General features: G+C 59.4%; 2 protein-coding genes across 5 annotated transcripts in view; one reads left to right on the top strand and one right to left on the bottom strand.

The window, feature by feature from the left end:
• Window positions 1-219: 219 nt before the first annotated feature.
• On the bottom strand, window positions 220-11,053 carry RTBDN (retbindin). The gene is made up of 9 exons (XM_070273065.1): window positions 10,932-11,053; window positions 9,212-9,348; window positions 8,628-8,750; window positions 3,488-5,236; window positions 2,716-2,970; window positions 2,105-2,264; window positions 1,877-1,987; window positions 1,233-1,329; window positions 220-680 (listed from the first exon to the last, which is right to left on the bottom strand). Exons 5-9 carry the CDS (start codon window positions 2,864-2,866, stop codon window positions 453-455), a joined length of 747 nt encoding a protein of 248 aa, XP_070129166.1. The 5' UTR covers window positions 2,867-2,970; window positions 3,488-5,236; window positions 8,628-8,750; window positions 9,212-9,348; window positions 10,932-11,053; the 3' UTR covers window positions 220-452.
• The window catches only part of MAST1 (microtubule associated serine/threonine kinase 1), a 27,032-nt gene continuing 15,874 nt past the window's right edge, over window positions 6,385-17,542 (top strand). For 2 of the 4 annotated variants that reach the window (XM_023645304.2, XM_023645302.2), the window contains exons 1-5: window positions 10,907-11,041; window positions 12,655-12,743; window positions 13,238-13,313; window positions 15,208-15,286; window positions 17,288-17,448. In XM_023645304.2, coding sequence (XP_023501072.1) covers window positions 10,959-11,041; window positions 12,655-12,743; window positions 13,238-13,313; window positions 15,208-15,286; window positions 17,288-17,448 — 488 coding nt within the window. In that variant the 5' untranslated portion in view covers window positions 10,907-10,958. Of the gene's footprint in view, window positions 6,570-10,673; window positions 10,706-10,906; window positions 11,042-12,654; window positions 12,744-13,237; window positions 13,314-15,207; window positions 15,287-17,287; window positions 17,449-17,542 lie in introns of those variants that run through there. The other 2 variants (XM_023645305.2, XM_023645303.2) reach the window with 2 other exon arrangements.

Genomic DNA, 17,542 nt, shown 5'->3' with positions numbered 1-17,542 from the left:
GGTCAGCCCTTCTTCTGACCCTGCAGAACCCCCCTATTTGTGACACCGGAATATTCCAAGTTATGGCTAGTGCTCCAGAGTGTAGGCCATCTATCATTTACATGCTCGTATGAATCAGTCGCTAACTCTAAGACCTGAGGATTAGAAGTGAGACACCTATCACTTTCTGGCAACTACCCTTCCCCACGTGTTTCCCCGAGAAGCAGCCACATCACGTGCTCTAGTTGGCGACTTTATTCAGTGGGGAGAGGGGGAAAATGAGTAGAGTTGGGTGGGTTATTTCCCTCATAATCTGGAGAGGGGCGAGTCTCTGGGGCCCCAGGGAAGAGGGGCAGGACTCTGGGAACTAGAGGGCCGAGAGGGGAGGAGAGGCGCTCTGGCTGTCCTAAAGGGCCGCCGGGGTGGGCGGGTGGGGGGGGAGGGACCAGCTCCCAGCCGAGGCCAGGCGCCCTCTAGGCGCCGCCGCCGCTGCCGCTGCCGCTCCCGCTGCCCGCAGCGTCCGGGATCCAGGTGCGAGGGCGGCGGGGGCGCGGGAAGGCGGTGTCCCGGGCCCTCCGTCCGTGTCCGGGACGCGGAAGCCCCGAGATGGAGATGCTGAGACAGTGAGCGGTGCCCGGAGCTGCCACCGGCAGCGCGGAGCCCAGAACCGAGCGGCAAAGGTCGGCTCCGTCAGTGAATGTCTGGAGAAGGGGGCGGAGTCAGCATCCTGGGGGCGGGGCCGTGTGGGGCGGGCAGAGGGCGGGCTCGCGGGCGTGGCCTTGGGGAGGAAAGTCTGGGAGTTCCACCGCCGGTGGAGACCGGGGCCGGGGCGCGGTCTTGCGGCGGGCGATTCCCGCCTCTGAGTCCCCCGGGGAGCCTGGGGGCGGGGCCAGGGTGGGGACGGGGCCTTGGGGAGAGCGAGTGGTTCTTACTGGGTTCCCAGGGCCGGGGTGGCAGAAAGCCAGATTAAGGCTGGGCCAGAAGCGGGAAGGTGACTCAGGCCTCTGGGTCTTCCAGGGGAACCTGTGGATGGGCCTAGAGCACGCTTCCCTTGGGGAAAGCAAATCGAGACTCAGTGGACCTTAGGGAGGCTACAGGCCTGTCCCATTAGGGAGGTTGGACTGCGGAAGGGGAAAGGGTGGGAGCGGGGGCCTTGGGGTGCCAGTCCGGACTCTGGGACTTAGGCGGGTTAAGACGGGACATAGTAAGGGGAGGTCTCAGTCTCTTCCCCGTGCCCTCTGTCCCATGCTCACCTGCCCATAGATAGTGCAGTCCGGCTCGCAGCCCTTCTTTTCCGGGAATGGGAGCCAAGTGCGGCCGCAGGCGATAGCACTTTCGCAGGTGGCAAACCTGGAGGTGGTGTGTGGAGAGAGGAAGGTGGCTAAGGGCCCCACAGCCGCGTTGTAGTGGGATTCCTGCTCTCCAAGTCTTCGCCCAGTGTGTGTCCTTTCCCAGATCCAGGCCCCGCCTATTAGGACCACACCTCTACAAACGCCATCCTTCAGATTTTACCCCGCCCCATGCTCTTCACACGTACGCAGGGACCTTTCACAACTGGACTCATCCCCGCTGACCTCAGACCATCTGCATTCCAGGCCAGCCCCTTACATTCCATCCACACTTTTAACTTCTCTTTTCAATGAAGAGGCCCCGCCCCTTACAAAAAAACCCAGGTCCATGGAAGGCCACGCCTACGTACTGTCAATCTTAAAAGCCAGGGCCTCCACAGCCCCCGTCCCTTACCGCCTAGCCTCTAAACCCTAGGCCTCATCCTGTAGACCTTGGCCCTATTGGAGGCAGGCCACGCCCCTTCAAACACAAGGACGAGCCAGCTGCAGATCCCGCCTTCGGCCCCGCCCAAAACATAGGCCACGCCCTCGCGCCCCGCCTCTCCTACCAGGCATCGCAGAGCTCTGCGCAGAGCGGCTGCCCCCGGCGGACCCCCAACTGCAGCAGGCGCAAGCGACTGCGGAGGGCAATTTGGAGGTGTCCCAGGAAGGATTTGCACCTGGACATCGGGAGAGAGACCCAGATGGGTCAGGATGCGTGGGGGCTCTGGACCCTGGCAGGGGCAACTGGAGCAAAAAACAAGAGGAAAAGCTGGGGTGGGAGGTGCTGTACTCACTCGGGGTTCGGCTCCCCACAGCGCCTTGGGATGATCCCAGGGCCCAATGCCTTTGGTGTGTCCATCTCTGAGGGACAACAAGGCCGTGGAGAAGGGGACTCCTGTGAGCTGGGGTCTTGGATCCTCAGGTAGGGTTGGGGAACCAAGGCCTGGGGGTCGCCTGGACAGGAAAGATCCCAGTTATGTCAGTCCTCCAAAACATAAAATTTAAGTAAAGACACTTTTCTTGGAATGCAAATGCAGCTTCAAGTAATAGTACTCGCTCGTCATAATCAGCTTATCACTTATGTCCCTGGTAGTGGTAGAGGGCTCATACACTTACATACACCTTTTTACAGCATGGCTATGAGGTAGGTCTAGTCTTTCTCCTCCTTTTTAATGGCCCACATGAGGCCCAGAGAGGTTAAGTGACTTGCTCAGGGTCACACTGCCACGAAGTGGCAGAGTTGGAATTTGAACACAGGCAGTCTCACTCCAGGGTCTGTGCTCTTTTACTGTCCCCCTAAACCCCTCTCATAAGGAAATTCTAGCACTGACGTGGTGGAGTGGGGGTTCCTGGGTGTTGGGGATTAGGCAGGGTCTGGACTGCTCACCTGCCAGGTGCAACTGACCTGTGCCCAGATCGGCCACCAGCCCATGATGTCTCCGGGACGTAGCTGGGAATGGGTGGCTCCTTCCACAGGCTCCCAGCAGGATCCATGCCAGGGTCAGTCGCAGGGCCCAGGCCAGGCCCCTAGGTCGAGTGCGGCCCCTGCAGGCCATGTCCAACTGAGATAAGAGTGAGCTAGGGTATGGGGTGAGGTACGGCAGCCCCTTTTTGGGAGCTCTGGGTGGCACCCTCCTGATGCACACCCAGGAGACTTTGCCTAGGGAGACCAGAGAACGGGCAGTTGATAAGGAAGGAATGCCCAGGGATCTTCAAATACCAGGAGACCACCAAAGCCTACCTTTGACCCAGAAGCCCCCCATCAGACTCTTGTGCCCTCCTCCCCAAGTGCCCAGGACCAAGTGCCCCCTCCCCCCTCACACCCAGCAAGATCTCTCACCCTGTCGGCTCTCAGGTGACCCCCTCTGTCCCCAGAACTCAGGGGACCTACCCAGCTCTTCCAATCTCCCTCTTCAGTCCAGTAATTCCTCCCTCTCTTCTGCCCAGTCTCCTCCCTCCCTCTCGATCCCCGCTGGCCCTTATCATGGTCACCTTCTCTTGACCCACAATCGGCTTAGGGGCTGCCACCTAGGGCTGGGCCTTCGGAGCCAAGCTCAGCCGTGGCAGGACTTGGGTTCTCTCACCGGGGTCCAAAACCCCCAGGGCAGGGGAAACTGGGGGTTTGGGGAGACAAGACAATTCCCCCCCCAACTCTGCCCCCTCGGGCCACCCCTCACCTGTTAGCTGGACTGGGGTCTAGGGTGCTGCTCAGGACACCTCAGGGTCAAGTCCAGGACACAGCAGCAGCCAAAAGGGGCGTGGCCTGACGCAGGGGCGGGGTTTCCCACTGCCCTGCCCCTGCTCCAGCAGACCAAAGGCCGTGGACCAGGGGTTGGTGTGTATATATCCTTGTGTTTGCCTTGATGTTGAGCTTGTGGCTTAAGCTCTGTATGTATGTGTGTGGTGAGTGTGTGTGTGTGTGTGTTGGATGACAGTGTGTTTGTGTAGCTGCATGTGTGTGTTGAGCATGTATGTGTGTGTTTGTTGTGTGAGGGCATGTTTATGTGTGTCTCTTGGTTGTGTGGATGTGTGTTCAAAATCTGGGTAAGGAGGCCTGAATGTGTCCCAAGGCAAGTGTGTCCAGTTGAGTAAGAATCAGATAATAAATGTGGGCACGGGGGATGTAGGATCAGGATGGGTGTTCTGGGAAAATGCTGTGGATAAGTCAATGGATAAAGGTGGTTGACCATGAATGTTGACCATGAGTGAACAAAGAGGTGTTGTCATGTATGGAGAGGGTATGTATCTGCATCTGAAATGTGTGTGTGTGTGTGTGTCCCTCTGCAGCATCTGTGAATGTGTGTCCCTTGTGAACATTTCCTCAATTCATTCATTCAACAAAGATTTATTGAATACCTACTGTGTGCCAGGTTCTGGGCACGCAGTAGAGACCAAGACATGAAAATCTCAACGTTCACAGAGCTGACATTCTAGTGGGAGAGTCTGATGAGAAAAGCAGCCCTGCAGCGGGTATGTGAAGTGTGTGTGTGTGTCCATGTGTCCATGTGTTGTGTTGGGAGGATAACGTGTCTGTATGTTGGATGAGAGTTCGTGTGTAACTGAGCTTCTCTGTGAAACTATGCATGTGTGCTTGTGTTTATTGAGTGTTTTATGTGTTATTTGTGTATGCATTTGCTGACTGTGTGTTATATGTCTGTCTTCTAAGTATGTGTTTGCATGTGTGTGTGTTTGCAGAGTGTGAGCTTATGTGTACATGTGTTTGTGTGTGTCTGCGTTTGCTGAGTCTATGTTTGTAAGTGTGTGTATTTGCAGAGTGGGTGTTTTGCCGAGTATGTGTTTGCAGAGTGACTAGGAGACGATGAGCCTGTGTTTGCTGAGCGTGTGTGCGGATGTTCGTGTTTGTACGTATATTTGCAGAGTGCGTGTGTGTGCTTGTGCTTGTAGAGTGTGCATATGTGTTTTTGTGAGCAACGATCACCACTGCAAATCTCTCTCCCTCCCTTCCCAGGCCAGTGCAGAGTTTTTGTCTGTCTCTTCAGTGCTGTACTTCCAGGTCCCAAAACACGACTTTACACACAGTAGGTGCTCAATACGAGTCGAGTAAATGAACGAATAAGGAGGCACTGTCGCCGGGCCCCTCTGTGGGTACCCATTAACGTCCTGGAGGCTTCAGCAACCAAGACCAAGTGCGCCTAGCCTTCCCCCGGTCCATCTTGGGGTAGTCCATGGTGGTCATGGGTCAGATCCGTCCAGCCTCTGGGCTGTGCCACCCGCCGGCCTTTCCCGTCCCGTGACCTCAGCCGCTGACCCCGCGCTCGGATTTCAGCACCGCGGACAGGAGCACGCGAGATCAGCACCACGGAGAGCTCCCGCGGCCGCCGGCGTGCGAAGCGGCGAGAGGAGCGGAGTCTGGGCCTTGAACAGACAAGTGCGAAGAACGGACGCAGCGAGGTGGCAGCACGACCCTGCAAAAAAGGCCGAGAGAGGCCGGCAGAGAGAACTCAGGCAAAGGCGCAGAGATGAGGAGACAAGCGCCCGGAAACACCGGACCTAGACCTCGCCGTCGCCCCCGGTGGCCGGCAGGGGTCGCTCCCGTCCAGTGACCGCGCCCTCCAAGGCCTTCCGGCCAGTTAGGAACCGGGACCCTTGGGAAGTCCCCTCTCCACCCTACCCCCCAGTGCCTAGCTTTGAAGTGGGGACGTCTCCGACGCTTTCCACTCCAACTCTGGGAAGCATGGGCGGTTTGGCCTCAGCTGTAGGAACACGGCGGGGGGGGGGGTTGTAAAAATCTCTTCTGCTGCCCCCCTCCCCAACTACCAGCTAATCGCTCCTATAAATACAGCCCAGCCTGGCCTGGCTCCTTAATCCTGACGCTGAGGGAGGGGGGGTCGCCAGAGGGGCTGCCCCGTTCCCTGAGGGGGCTCTGCTGGGGAAGGGGTCGGTACACTACGCGTGTCGATGTTTTTCTGAAGGGGCCTCTGGAGTGGGGACGGGTCTCCTCCGTGAAAACGTCACTCTGTAAGAGTGTATCTCTTTGGGATGTGGGGGGGTCTCATGGGTGGGGACAATTTCCCACAGACAATACAGCTTTTAGGGGGCCTTTCATTAGGGGTACCTTCAACAGGCTCCCCACGTAACATGTCACCCTTGGGCATCTTTCTCTGCAGAAATGTCTCTTCTTTTGGAGGAGGGGGCTTTTGAGAGGAATTATCACCTCCCAGAGGCCATCAGTCTTAGGAATGATTTTCAGGGTGAGGGGAGAGTTCCCGACTGGAGAAGGCCTCCCCGTGGAGACTATCGCCCCGCGGGAATGTGTCTCACTAAAGGGGTAGCTGGGGTGGGGGTGGGGTCCGCAGAGGGAATATATCTCAGTGAGGATGTCTCCCTTGGGGTGTTTCTTGGGTGTGGGGGGGGTCTACCCATGAGCATGTCGCTCCCCTAGGTTCTCTCTCCCGACAGGGGTCTCTTGGTAGCTTGACTCCATCGGGGGCATCTGGAGGCTCCTCCCCGCACCTGCCCCCTCCCCCCCAGCGCGGGCAGTCTTGGCCGAGGCCGGGCTTGGGCGCCCAGACGCAGTGACGGCGCCGGGCCCGCCCAACTTCGCTCCGCCCCCTCCAGCGCCCCCCCTGCCGCCGCCGCCGCCGCCGCCGTGGTCCCCGCGGCTTCTCCCTCCCTCCCTCCTCCCTCCTCCCGCCGCCGCTGCCGCCGCCGCCGCCGCCTCCCTCCTCCCTCCCCGGGGCCGAAGCCGCCGCCGCCGCCATGGACGATTCGGGCCTGATCCGCCGCCGGAGGCTGCAGGTACACGGCGGCCCCGGCCCCGGGTGGAGAAGAGGGGTCGGCGCCCTGGGGCGGAGCCCGGCAGGGGGCGGGAGAACTTGCGCCAGGGTCGGTCCAGCTCCCCCTCCCTCGGCCTCGGGACACTCCCCGCGGGGAACGCGGTGGCCGCGCGTCCCGCCGCGCTGGGGACCCCGCCCCTCAGGCGCTGCCTGGGGATCCAGGGAGCTGGCGGAGGGGGTGCAGCCCAGCCTAGCCCTCCCCCTCGAGGATAGCCTGAGGGGCGCCTGGACCACTGGAAGGGGAGGGTGCTGGGGCCGAAGCCATCGCCCTGGCGCCCCGCCAGGCTGAGGGTGAGGGGACGCAGAGCAAAGTTATTGCCCCAGGGCTCGCGCCCCTCGGGGCTGCCGGCCCCGGAGCAGCTGTAAACATGTTTGTGCTGCAGCCTCGCCCCTCACCACCCCAGGAGCCCCTTTTTGAGGCATAGGGACTCCCTGCAACCTCCATGCACCTGCCTGGCCACCAGGATTCTTCCTACTGCTCTAATTGGACCGGCGCCTAGGCGGCCTCCTTCCTCACTCTGCATTCCGCCCCCCTCCACTACAACCCCCCCTCCCCGCAAGCCCGCGCGCGATCCTCAAGTCCAGCCCAGCTTGTGGGTGGGCGGGAGCGATTTTTAGCTCCTTGCAGCCTTAGAAGATGCTGGTTTCCAGGCTGCGCAGGCGCGGGAGGCGTGGGTCCACTGCATGGAGCGGGATACTGAGGACTCTTGTGAAGTGTGGGGAAGGAGGGACAAATCCGGGCGTCGGGAACTCCCACCTGCGAGATGGGTGGGGATTCTGAAGCTGAGAAGGGCCCTCTTCTGTCCTCGGCGTGTGCTTCTAAGGGTTAATACCGGGGTTCAGTGTTGCCCCCAAACTGACCCCAGAGGGGAAACCGATCAAAACTCCACCCCAAGACCTGCCTGGGGTCTCCTCCTTCTGAGCCTCCTTGGAGCCCAGCCCCGAGCTAGGGAATCTGAAGGAGTTTAGATAAAGCCTAACGTGGCCCAGACTCAGGCTACATTCCTAGCCTGAAGCTTGGGAAAAGAAGGGTAGGATTGAAACCCTCACCCAGGACCCCGTCCAATTCTGGACTCTAATTCACCGTCTTTGAAGATGGAGACTAAGGGGCTGATCTGACCGTGCAGCAGGAAAAATCAGTGTCAGACGGCAGGAAGGACTTCCAGGCGTCTGGATGATGCTAGAACGAGACCTGAGTTGGAAAGCTCATTTGCCTTCAAACACAGCCCATATGGCCCCATCTAGGAGCCTTGGGCTCTTCAAGTCTTCCTTGGCTTCCCTCTCTATCCCAGGGCTGGGTTAGGAGAAGGGTTTCTGAGAAAACGGAAGGCGCTGCGGCAAAGCCAGAGCAAGAGGCCAAGCTGCCAGACTGGGTCCGCGCCGTCGGGTCCCCTGGAAGAGGGCGGGGAGGGGCGTGGCCTGCATGGGGTGTGTCCCCGCCCTCCGGGCCAGCGCCGACTCCCATTGGCTCAGCGCCACGCGGGACTTCTGTCTCCTGCGCAAGACCCCGCCCCTAGCCCAGGATCCTCCCACTCATCCCCCCGCCCCCCATCCTTCCTTCCCCAGGCGTCCTGCTGGCCGGGCTACCCCCGCCTGAGTCCTGCCTCTACCTTCGTCCCTTCTGGCAGGGTTAACCACTTCGCTGCCTGGATACACCCTTACACACAGGTGCAACCCCTTAGAAACTGTCCCACAGCCGCGGAGCGCCCGAGGGTTCCCCGTGTGCAGCTGAGATCGTATATATGGGACAGCATCCTGAGTTCGAGTGTCCTGTCCGCAGCGCCGTCCGTTAATCCCCGGGACAAGCAGAATTCCCCGGGCAGAGCGGCTCTGCAGCTGGGGATGGAGGTGGCGTCTGTCTACACTGACGCCAAGGATCCAAATCCTCCACCGCTCCAATATTGCCCCTTTTTTCGCTCCTAGAATGTTTAGGGGCTCTAGCAGATGGGACTAGGTTCGAGGCCTTCTTCCGGTGGCGCTTAAAGGTCCCCCAGGGGCTCACCCTCGAGGCCGAGCGTACCTGGGTCTGGAGTCCCTGGCTCCGTGGCCGCAAACTCCAGGTTCCGATTTCCATTTCGTTTGGGCCAGTGCGGGTCGCGCAGCCCCGCCGGCTGGTCCAAGCTGTGGCTCATTCAAGCAGCTCCTGCAAAGACAGGGGGAAAACCTGGTATGGATTTCCGGTCACCGTTGACTCGGGAGGGCAGGGCTGCCTATCTGGACAGTGTGCCCTTTGATCCCGACCATACGTCTAAGCTCTGGACATGGGAGTAAGAGGTCCCTCTGGCCCATCCTCTGTCATGCAGCATGTCCATCCATAATCATAATAACTCTTGTTCCTATGACTTAGTATTTACTGAGCGCTCACTATGTACTAGGCACATGCTAGCTTACTAGGCATCTGCATCATCTCTCAGAATCCTCTAGGAGGCTGCACGATGGGAAGGTTATTTACCAAAAGGGAAAGCTGGGATTTGAACCCAGGGCTTTCTGCTTTCAGCGATCATAGAACGGATCTAGAACATTCCTCATTTTCCCGTGGCTGGACTCCCCACAAAAGGGCTTTTAAAACCCTCACTTGAATCTTTCCCCTGCAGCCCTACTCACCTCAGCCTGTGGACACACAACCGGCTGGAAGGTGGCGTCCCTTGCCCTGTTGCCATTGGAAAACGGCTCAGACCTCCGTAATTTCTGGTCCCTGTAGTGACTTCCTGTGTGCTTGACAAATAGAACACCACCTTGTTCTGATGTGGACACAAAGTTAATACCTATCAATTATCATCATTGACATTATTGGAAAAGACCACCCAGCCGCCGCCTGATTCCCGTTTCAAATCTCAGTCTTGAGCCACCCTCAGTACCCCGCCCCCCCAACTCTGTGACCCTGGCTGGGAGTGAGGTAGAGCTGTCGGGGTGTGGAGGAGTCATTCATTCATTCATTCAACCTTTCATGCCTGAGCATGCCAAGTTCACTCCTGCCTCCAGCCCTTTGCAGTTCTCTACCTGAAATGCTCTCCCCGCAGATCCTCCCATGGCTGGCTCTTATTTTTCAGCAATCATCTTAAAAGTCACCTCCCCAAGGGCTGGCCTGGCGGCATACTGGTTAAGTTCACGCATTCCACTTTGGAGGCCCAGGGTTCGCGGGCATGGACCTAGCACTGCTTGTCACTGTGGTGGCATCCCACTTAAACTAGAGGAAGATTGGCACAAGCTGTTAGCTTAGCAACAATCTTCCTCACACACACAGACATGAAAGTCACCTTCTCAGAGCAGTCCTTTCTGACCGTTGTGTCCCCCTATTAGCCACCTTCCATCACATCACCTTGTTTAATTTTATTCATGATGTTTATTGTGGTCTAAAATTATCTCATTCACTTCTACATTCATCTTGTTTATTATCTGCTTCCCTCTTCTTCTTCTTTTTCTTTTTGAGGAAGATTAGCCCTGAGCCAACATCCGCCACCAATCCTCCTCTTCTTGCTGAGGAAGACTGGCCCTGAGCTAGCATCCGTGCCCATCTTCCTCTACTTTATATGTGGGATGCCTACCACAGCATGGCTTGCCAAGTGGTGCCGTGTCCGCACCCGGGATCCGAACCCATGAACCCCGGGCCGCCAAAGCGGAACGTGTGCATTTAACCGCTGAGCCGCCAGGCCGGCCCCTGCTTCCCTCTTCTAAATGCTAGTCCACCAAAGGCAGGAGTTTTTATTTGTCTCATTCACTGCTGTGCCCCTAGTGCCTAGCACAGGGCCTGGCATACAGTAGGCGCTCAAGAAATATCTTTGAAATAAAGAGTCCTGTTTCTTTTGCACAGACACACACTGAGATGCCAGCTCAGGAGTCCAATAGGGGGCTTTGTGCTGATCTCTGGGGGTCGGGAGAGGAATCACCCTGGTACCCCCTCCCCCAAGGAGCCTGGTCCTCAGCGCCTGGCCAAGGGTGCAGGTGGCCATGGTGAAGAGGAACTGGTCCCACTCCACTTCCGCTCCTCCAGGGGGCTGACAGGGGCTCGCGGGTGGCGGCTGATGGTCCACGCTGACCTCCATCCTTTTGCCCTTTTGCCTTCCAGAAGGATCTGCCCTTGCCCCGGAAAAGCAGCAGGTGAGCCCTGGGGAGAGCCGCGGGGCTGGCAGCCGCTTCCCGGCCGGCCGGGGCGGGGGCGCAGGGCGCGCGGGGGCGGGGCCAGGCGCGCGGTGTCCAGCAGCGCCCCCTCCCGGCGGGCGGCGGCCGCCCGGCCCCCCGCTCCCCCGCCCTCCCTGCCCGCTGCGGCTGCAGCCTCCGCCCCGCGCGCTCGCTCCCCGCGCCGCCGCCGCCGCCGCTGCCGCACCTGCCACCATGTCGCCGCCGCCGGGTCATGTCTGACTCTCTCTGGACCGCGCTTTCCAATTTCTCGATGCCCTCCTTCCCTGGCGGCAGTATGTTCCGCCGCACCAAGAGGTAGACCCCCGATCCTCAGACCCTGACCCGGCCCTCCCCCCAAAAAAGCGACCCCCCTGGCCGCTGCGGCAGGGCGGGGCCCGGGATGCTGCACCCGGTCCAGATGCGCCAGAGGTGCCCGCGCTGCGCCTTCCTGCCAGGGGTGGGGCTGAACTGGGGGCAGCGCAGGCCGGGGCTGGGAGACTGCACGCTGGAGAGGACCGCCGCGGGGGGAGGGGGCTGCGCCGGGTGGGGGGTTGCGGCGCCTTTGTCTGCTGGTGCAGCGGGCTCGGCAGCCCGGTGGGGGTAGGGGAAGAAGGGGAGGGTGGGGGGCTTGGCACCCTCAGAACAATAGCCGCAGCCTGGCCTCCCCCCACCCCCACGCCGCGTGCTCCGGCCGCGCCGATGTGCTCAGTCACTGCGGCGGGGGGTGAGGGCAATGGAGGGGCTGGGGGCTCCCTCTTCGGAAGCTGGGATGCTGAAGGGGAGAAAGGGGGGGCTTTATTATAGCACAAACTCCTCCCCCCCCAGGAACACAGCCTCATACGGAAAATAGTGACACACAGCGTCACACAGGACATGATGTCACACACACATACACACACGACAGCCCTAGTGGCCCAGATACACCGGAGGCGCCACGCACACCCAGACATACAGCAGCCATAGGTGAGAGACATACACAGACACAGGGGCACCCCAGCGTCGCACACAGACAAGCAAACCCACAGCTACAGTGTTGTGTACACCCAGTGAAATGTCATACCCATGGTGATCCACACACACGATTATGCCATCGAGATGCACACAGACACATGTGTGGCAGTGACATCCATGTACGCAACGTCACAACACATCATATCATCTAAACATGTCACATGCTTTGTCACACAGATGCCAGAATAAACGGACACAGGGAATCTTGCAGAGACGGAGAAACACACAATGTCACACGTTATCACACACAAGACTCATCCAGGAAATGTCACACGTGGTGGCATGCTCAGACATGCCTGGTGTCACCAGCTGTTAAAGTCCCATACAGTAGATGCCACTCATGGACACACATGGTGTGTCACATATAGACACAGGACAGCATCTCGCACAGATTCAGAACGCCACACTAAGATACCGACACGGGTAGCAGAAATCATGCATCGTGCCCATGTTACAGCACACAGGGGCACATCTAGTCATGGGCAAGGGGCGCCACACACTGTGTCACATAGACACACAAAGGCACAGGTTGTATCACACAAGACAAACCCAGGGACTGTCACACATGATGTCACACTAGGATATGCTCAGTGTTGAACTCACTGCGTATCACACTCAGTTACCCCCAATGGTGTCACACAGACAACATGTCTATCACTTCATGACTGACACTGTGCCCTACGAGGTCACATGCTCCACAGCGGTAGTCTCGCACACACATGTCATACGCGCATCCACTCCCATACACAGTTCTAGGAGGTCTCCACCGTCTCCTCCTCTGGGCAGTCCTCTGGGGGCACGTCCAGGCACACACGGATTGGGGATAGGCGGGGATCTGAGATGGGAGGGAGGCTGGTTGGGCCACAAACTCACTGGGCCGCGGCCCAGCTCGGCCCCCTGCCTCACCTTCCCCGCAGCTGCCGTACCAGTAACCGGAAAAGCCTCATCCTGACCAGCACTTCGCCCACGCTGCCGCGACCCCACTCCCCACTGCCGGGACACCTGGGTGAGACAGGGGTGGGTGTGGACCAGACTAGAGGGGCGTGGCCACAGGCGAGGGGTGTGGCCACAGGCGAGGGATGTGCCCATGCCGCAGGAGGGGGGCCGAGTCTGGACAGAGGAGGGCCCAGATTGGACAAGGGGCGGGACCATCCTTGTGAGGGCGTGGTCAACCCTTAGCCTGCTGGGCATTGGTGGGAGGAGGCCCACGGGGAGCAAGATTGGAAAGGGGATGGGGCAAAAAGGAGGAGCCATACCTGGGGGCGGGGCCACCGCAGATGAAGGCCCGGAGTGGGTGTGGGCTGGCTCGATAACCCAAACACCTTAGGGAGGCGGGGTGGGGGGGCTGCGGAGCACAGTTAAGGAGCTTGGCCAACTAATTTGGGTGGGCCTAGACTAAAGAGGAGTGGGATTGCTGTTTGCAACCTGCTTTGGGGATCAGGAGGCCTGATGGGTTTGCCTCCCACCCCAGGCCTAAAGATCTCCCTCTTTCTGCCACAGGTAGCAGTCCCCTGGACAGCCCCCGCAACTTTTCCCCCAACACCCCCGCCCACTTCTCGTTTGCCTCCTCCCGAAGGTGAGACCCTCTCCCCTGGGCCCCAGAACCCTGGCCGGACCCTCCCCACCCATCGTCTGGGACGCCATCTGTTCCTCTCCTAATTGCACCCGCGCCAGGGCCTGAGGGACCCGCCGAGTGCCCCAACATTCCGGCGGGCACAAGCCCCCAGCCTTAGGGGCGGGGCCTATAAGAAGGCGGGGCCAACCACCTATCCGGAATCAGGGAAGGGGCGGGGCTTCCTTTGCCGCGGTGCGGAAAGCGCGTGCGCGCTGGGCCCAGGGTCTCAGTCTCCCCAGCCCGGCTCTCCCGGCCAGGCGTTTCCATAGCAACAGGACAGGGGAGCGGAGATGAGGTGCGCAAGCGCAGACTGCACAGTGCCCATGGAGGGACTTTTGGTCCCCGACGTGGGGGAGGGCGCCTAAGGCTATCTCTCGAGGGCCAAGAGGGAGGAATCTCGGGTTTCCCTCCGGGGAACCCTGCGGGTTTCTGGAGTGTCCCTAAACGAATTTTCTGGGGCCCTTGGCGGAATTGGAGGAGGCACAGAGATTCCTCGAAGGTTTTTTGGAGAAACTTCTGGGAGTCACCAGCGGCTCGGGGCGGACCTCTTTTTCTTTGAACTTTATTCATCCTGAAAACGTCTGAATACCTACTGTGTGCTGGGAGCTGAGCACACAGGGCGAATGACCCTCCGTGTCCAACCTTGGAGTTGAGCTGGGGCGGGAGGCCAGAGAGCCGAATCACTCCCCAGGGTGGTGCAGACTGTGATGTGGGTGTCAAGGGGACAGTGGGGACAGAGGACTGCTCCCTAGGGAGAGTGGGGGAAGGCCTCCTTGTCCGTGGAATTCAGCTGAGGGCAGTGGGGAGCCAGAAGAGGGCTCCAAGATCGCGCCTGCTGGAGTGGCAGGCATGGCGACTGGGCTGAGGAGGGCCGGCCCGAGGAGAGGGACGAGGGAGGAGTCCCGTGCAGGGGAGCGTGTGTCCACGCAAGTGTGCACTCTGTGCGCTGGTGTGGATGCGTGTGCGTCTGAGTTGGTGAGATTGTGAATACATGAGCAGCCCGAGCCTACACAGGTGCCCGTGGGGGTGTGCATCAGCATTGGGGTGCGAACATGTGTGAGTGTGTGCCTGTAGGGTTGTCAGTGTGTGTGAATATGTGAGGGAGCATGCAGCTCCATGTGTGTCTCCACGTGAGTGTGTCGTCTGCGTGGGAGTGTGAAGGAGTGTGAATGAGCGTGTGGCTGTGTGAGAGTTTCAATGGGTGACTGAGGGCATGAGGGCGCCTTCAATGTGTGTCTGTGGGAATGTGAAAGTGTAGAGTGTGTGTGAGGGAGTGTGTGTGTGTCAGAGGGTGAGTCCTGGCTGTCTGGATTGTCAGGTGTGATTGTGTTAGGCAGGAAAGCATGATATTTGGGTTCATGAATGGGACAGTGAATGTGTGTGACTGGCAGTGTGTGAACCCCACCACACTGCTCACACTAGCGTGAGTGGGTATGGCCATGAGAGTGGCTGTGTCTGTGTGAACGTGAGTGTACTGGCGTGGAGCGTGTGTCAGTGTGTCTGTGTGTTTGAGAAGACCCAAGGGGTCTCGACCTCTGAGAGCTTTCTTGGGGCATCCTCTGGGGGTAGGCTTTTAGGGTCCCCTGGGGTGACCTCCTTGAGTGGGTTTTTCTGGTCCTCCTCGGGGTCCACCCTGGGGGCTCGTTTGGCATGAGGCTGACAGGAGAGGAGGATCCTGGGGGGGGTGGGGAAGACTGAAGCCCTCCTCACCTCCATGACCCTGAGGGCCTCCAGGAGTCTCAGAGCACAGACATTGCTCAGCCGTGTCCCGGCCGTGGGCAGTGGCTTCCCCACACCACGAGGAGTGGGGGGCGGGGGGGCCTGGCGGCCTCTGAGCACCTCGGCTGGGTTCCAGGGCGGACGGACGCCGCTGGTCTCTGGCCTCGCTCCCTTCGTCTGGCTATGGCACCAACACACCCAGCTCCACCGTCTCGGTGAGTGGGGCAGGTGGGCGGCTGGGCGGGCAGGAGTGGCAGGGGGCCCTCCAACCCAAAGGCCCACACCCAGGCCCGCAGCTCAGCTCTGGGCTCCTCCTGTCTTCCGAGAGTGTCACCTGTCCATCTATTAGTGATCACAGGTCCCTCCAAAGCCCGTTCTCCACCCTCCACGTGTCTTCTTGGGGGTCCCACTCATCGCCAACTTGTTTTACAGATAATGACGTTCAGGCTCGTGTGTTAAGCTACTTTCCCAAGTGTTGCATCTGGCCAGTGCCAGGCCACCCCTTTCACCCGGAGCCCGGTCCCCTGACCCGTGATACCAAAAGTCCCCCACCAGCTGCCCCTTTGCTCCCTGCGCCTCTGGTTCCCTCACCCGTCCATTGGGGTGATGTTCAGCAGGCATTTATTGGGGGACAGTCATGCTGTGGGTGGGCTCCACAAGCTGGGCCAGGCCCAGGCATTCACAGAGTCCTCCTGAGGGGAGACGGACCAGAAAGAAGGCATTTACAACCCAGGGCGGTCGGCTGTGATAAGGCGAGGTGAGCGCAGAGGGAAGGCATCCGAATAAGCAGGGGGTAGGGTCAAAGAAGGCTTCCCACAAGAGGTCCTTGAAGCCAAGAGAAAAGACCAGCAGGAGTTTGGCAGGTGGTAGAAGAAGGGAGGGAAGAGTGTTCTAGGAAGGGGGAACAGCATGTGCAAACTCCCAGAGGCAACAGAGAACTTGTTGCATTTGGAAAGTTGAAAATAGCCATGTGTGGCTGGAGCTTGTTGGCCAGATGGGAGGTGGACTTGATTCTAAATACAGTGGGAGGCCATAGAAAGATTTTTTTGCTCTATATTAAATTGTATTAAAATTTCAGTCAGAACTGTTTGAAACTGTGATTCTGTAGGTCATCAATTCTGTGCCTTGAAAAAAAATTATTGTAATAGATACTGATGGGATGGGGGTTTTAAACAGGGAATGTGTGATGTGCTGTTTAAAGAGATCATTCTGGCGCCGGTCCCGTGGCGCAGCGGTGAAGTGCGCACGTTCCGCTTGGGCGGCCGGGGGTTCGCTGGTTCGGATCCTGGGTGCGGACATGGCACCGCTTGGCAGGCCATGCTGTGGTAGGCGTCCCACATATAAAGTAGAAGAAGATGGGCATGGATGTTAGATCAGGGCCAGTCTTCCTCAGCAAAAAGAGGAGGATTGGCAGCAGATGTTAGCTCAGGGCTAATCTTCCTCAAAAAAAAAAAAAGAAAGAAAGATCATTCTGCCTGCAGAATCAAGTGGACATCCTTGTGTTTCTCCACTGACATCTGTGGGCCTGTGTTTGTTCCGACTGTGTGCCAGGCCCCGGGCAGGCACCAAGCAGAGCCACATCCCTCAAAGAACGGATAGAAAGAACAAATAAGGGATAAAGATGCAGTAATTCGGGAAAGAAATACAGCCAGAATGAGACGGGGCAGGGATGGCAAGTGATGGCTCTGTGTTCAGAGGAGACCTCCCTGATGGGTGATATTTAAGCAGAGATGTGAAGGAGGAGTGATCCATAGTAGATGGGCTCCAGGCAGAGGGAACAGTCAGTGCAAAGACCCTGAGGCAGGAGCGTGCCTGGCTTGTTCAAGGACCATCAAGGAGGCCTGTGCAGCTGGAGCAGAGCAAGTGGGGGGTGGGGTGGTAAGTGGGAGGAGGTGCTGGCGGGGAGACAGGACCAGATCATGCCGGACTTCGCCGGTCACCCTGAGCGCGGGAGCCAAGGGGGCTTCTGAACAGAGGAGGGTTTTAGCAGGCTCCCTCTGGCCACCTCCGTGTCTGTGTCATTGTCATCTGTGTCCCTGTCCCCCTGTCTGTCGCCAGGAGTCCCCAACCCGAGTCCAGGGATCCAAGGAACCTAAGTCCAGACCCGCTCCCGGCCCTGCCCAGTGGCCCGCCCGCCCCGGGAGTCCCAGCCCGGGGTCCCGCCCGAGCCGTGGGGGGCCGCGGCGGTCTGACCCCGGCCCCGCCCCTCCCCGCAGTCTTCCTGCTCCTCCCAGGAGCGCCTGCACCAGCTGCCCTACCAGCCCACCGTGGACGAGCTGCACTTCCTCTCCAAGCACTTTGGCAGCACCGAGAGCATCACCGACGAGGATGGCGGCCGCCGCTCCCCGGCCGTGCGCCCGCGCTCGCGGAGCCTCAGGTGGGCGGCGCGGACTCTCCCCGCCGGCGGCCCCGCGGGTCCCCCGGTCCCGGCCCAAGCCGTGTCGCAGGCGGCGCGCTGGACCGGTGGGCTC

This window comes from Equus caballus, chromosome 7, assembly GCF_041296265.1.
Source record: "Equus caballus isolate H_3958 breed thoroughbred chromosome 7, TB-T2T, whole genome shotgun sequence".
Lineage (NCBI taxonomy): Eukaryota > Metazoa > Chordata > Mammalia > Perissodactyla > Equidae > Equus > Equus caballus.
The sequence above is the reverse complement of the archived record's forward strand: the minus strand, read 5'-3'. Positions and strand labels throughout refer to the sequence as shown.

What these genes read in the sequence shown, in the direction of transcription:
- RTBDN (XM_070273065.1), bottom strand. Translation starts at nt 2,866, where the DNA reads ATGGCCTGCAGGGGCCGCACTCGACCTAGGGGCCTGGCCTGGGCCCTG. An exon ending in GGTGGCCGATCTGGGCACAG is followed by an intron (nt 2,265 to 2,715) that starts GTCAGTTGCACC and finishes TTTCCTGTCCAG; the next exon opens with GCGACCCCCAGGCCTTGGTT. An exon ending in ACTGCACTATCTATGGGCAG is followed by an intron (nt 681 to 1,232) that starts GTGAGCATGGGA and finishes CCCCTTCTCCAG; the next exon opens with ACATTCACTGACGGAGCCGA.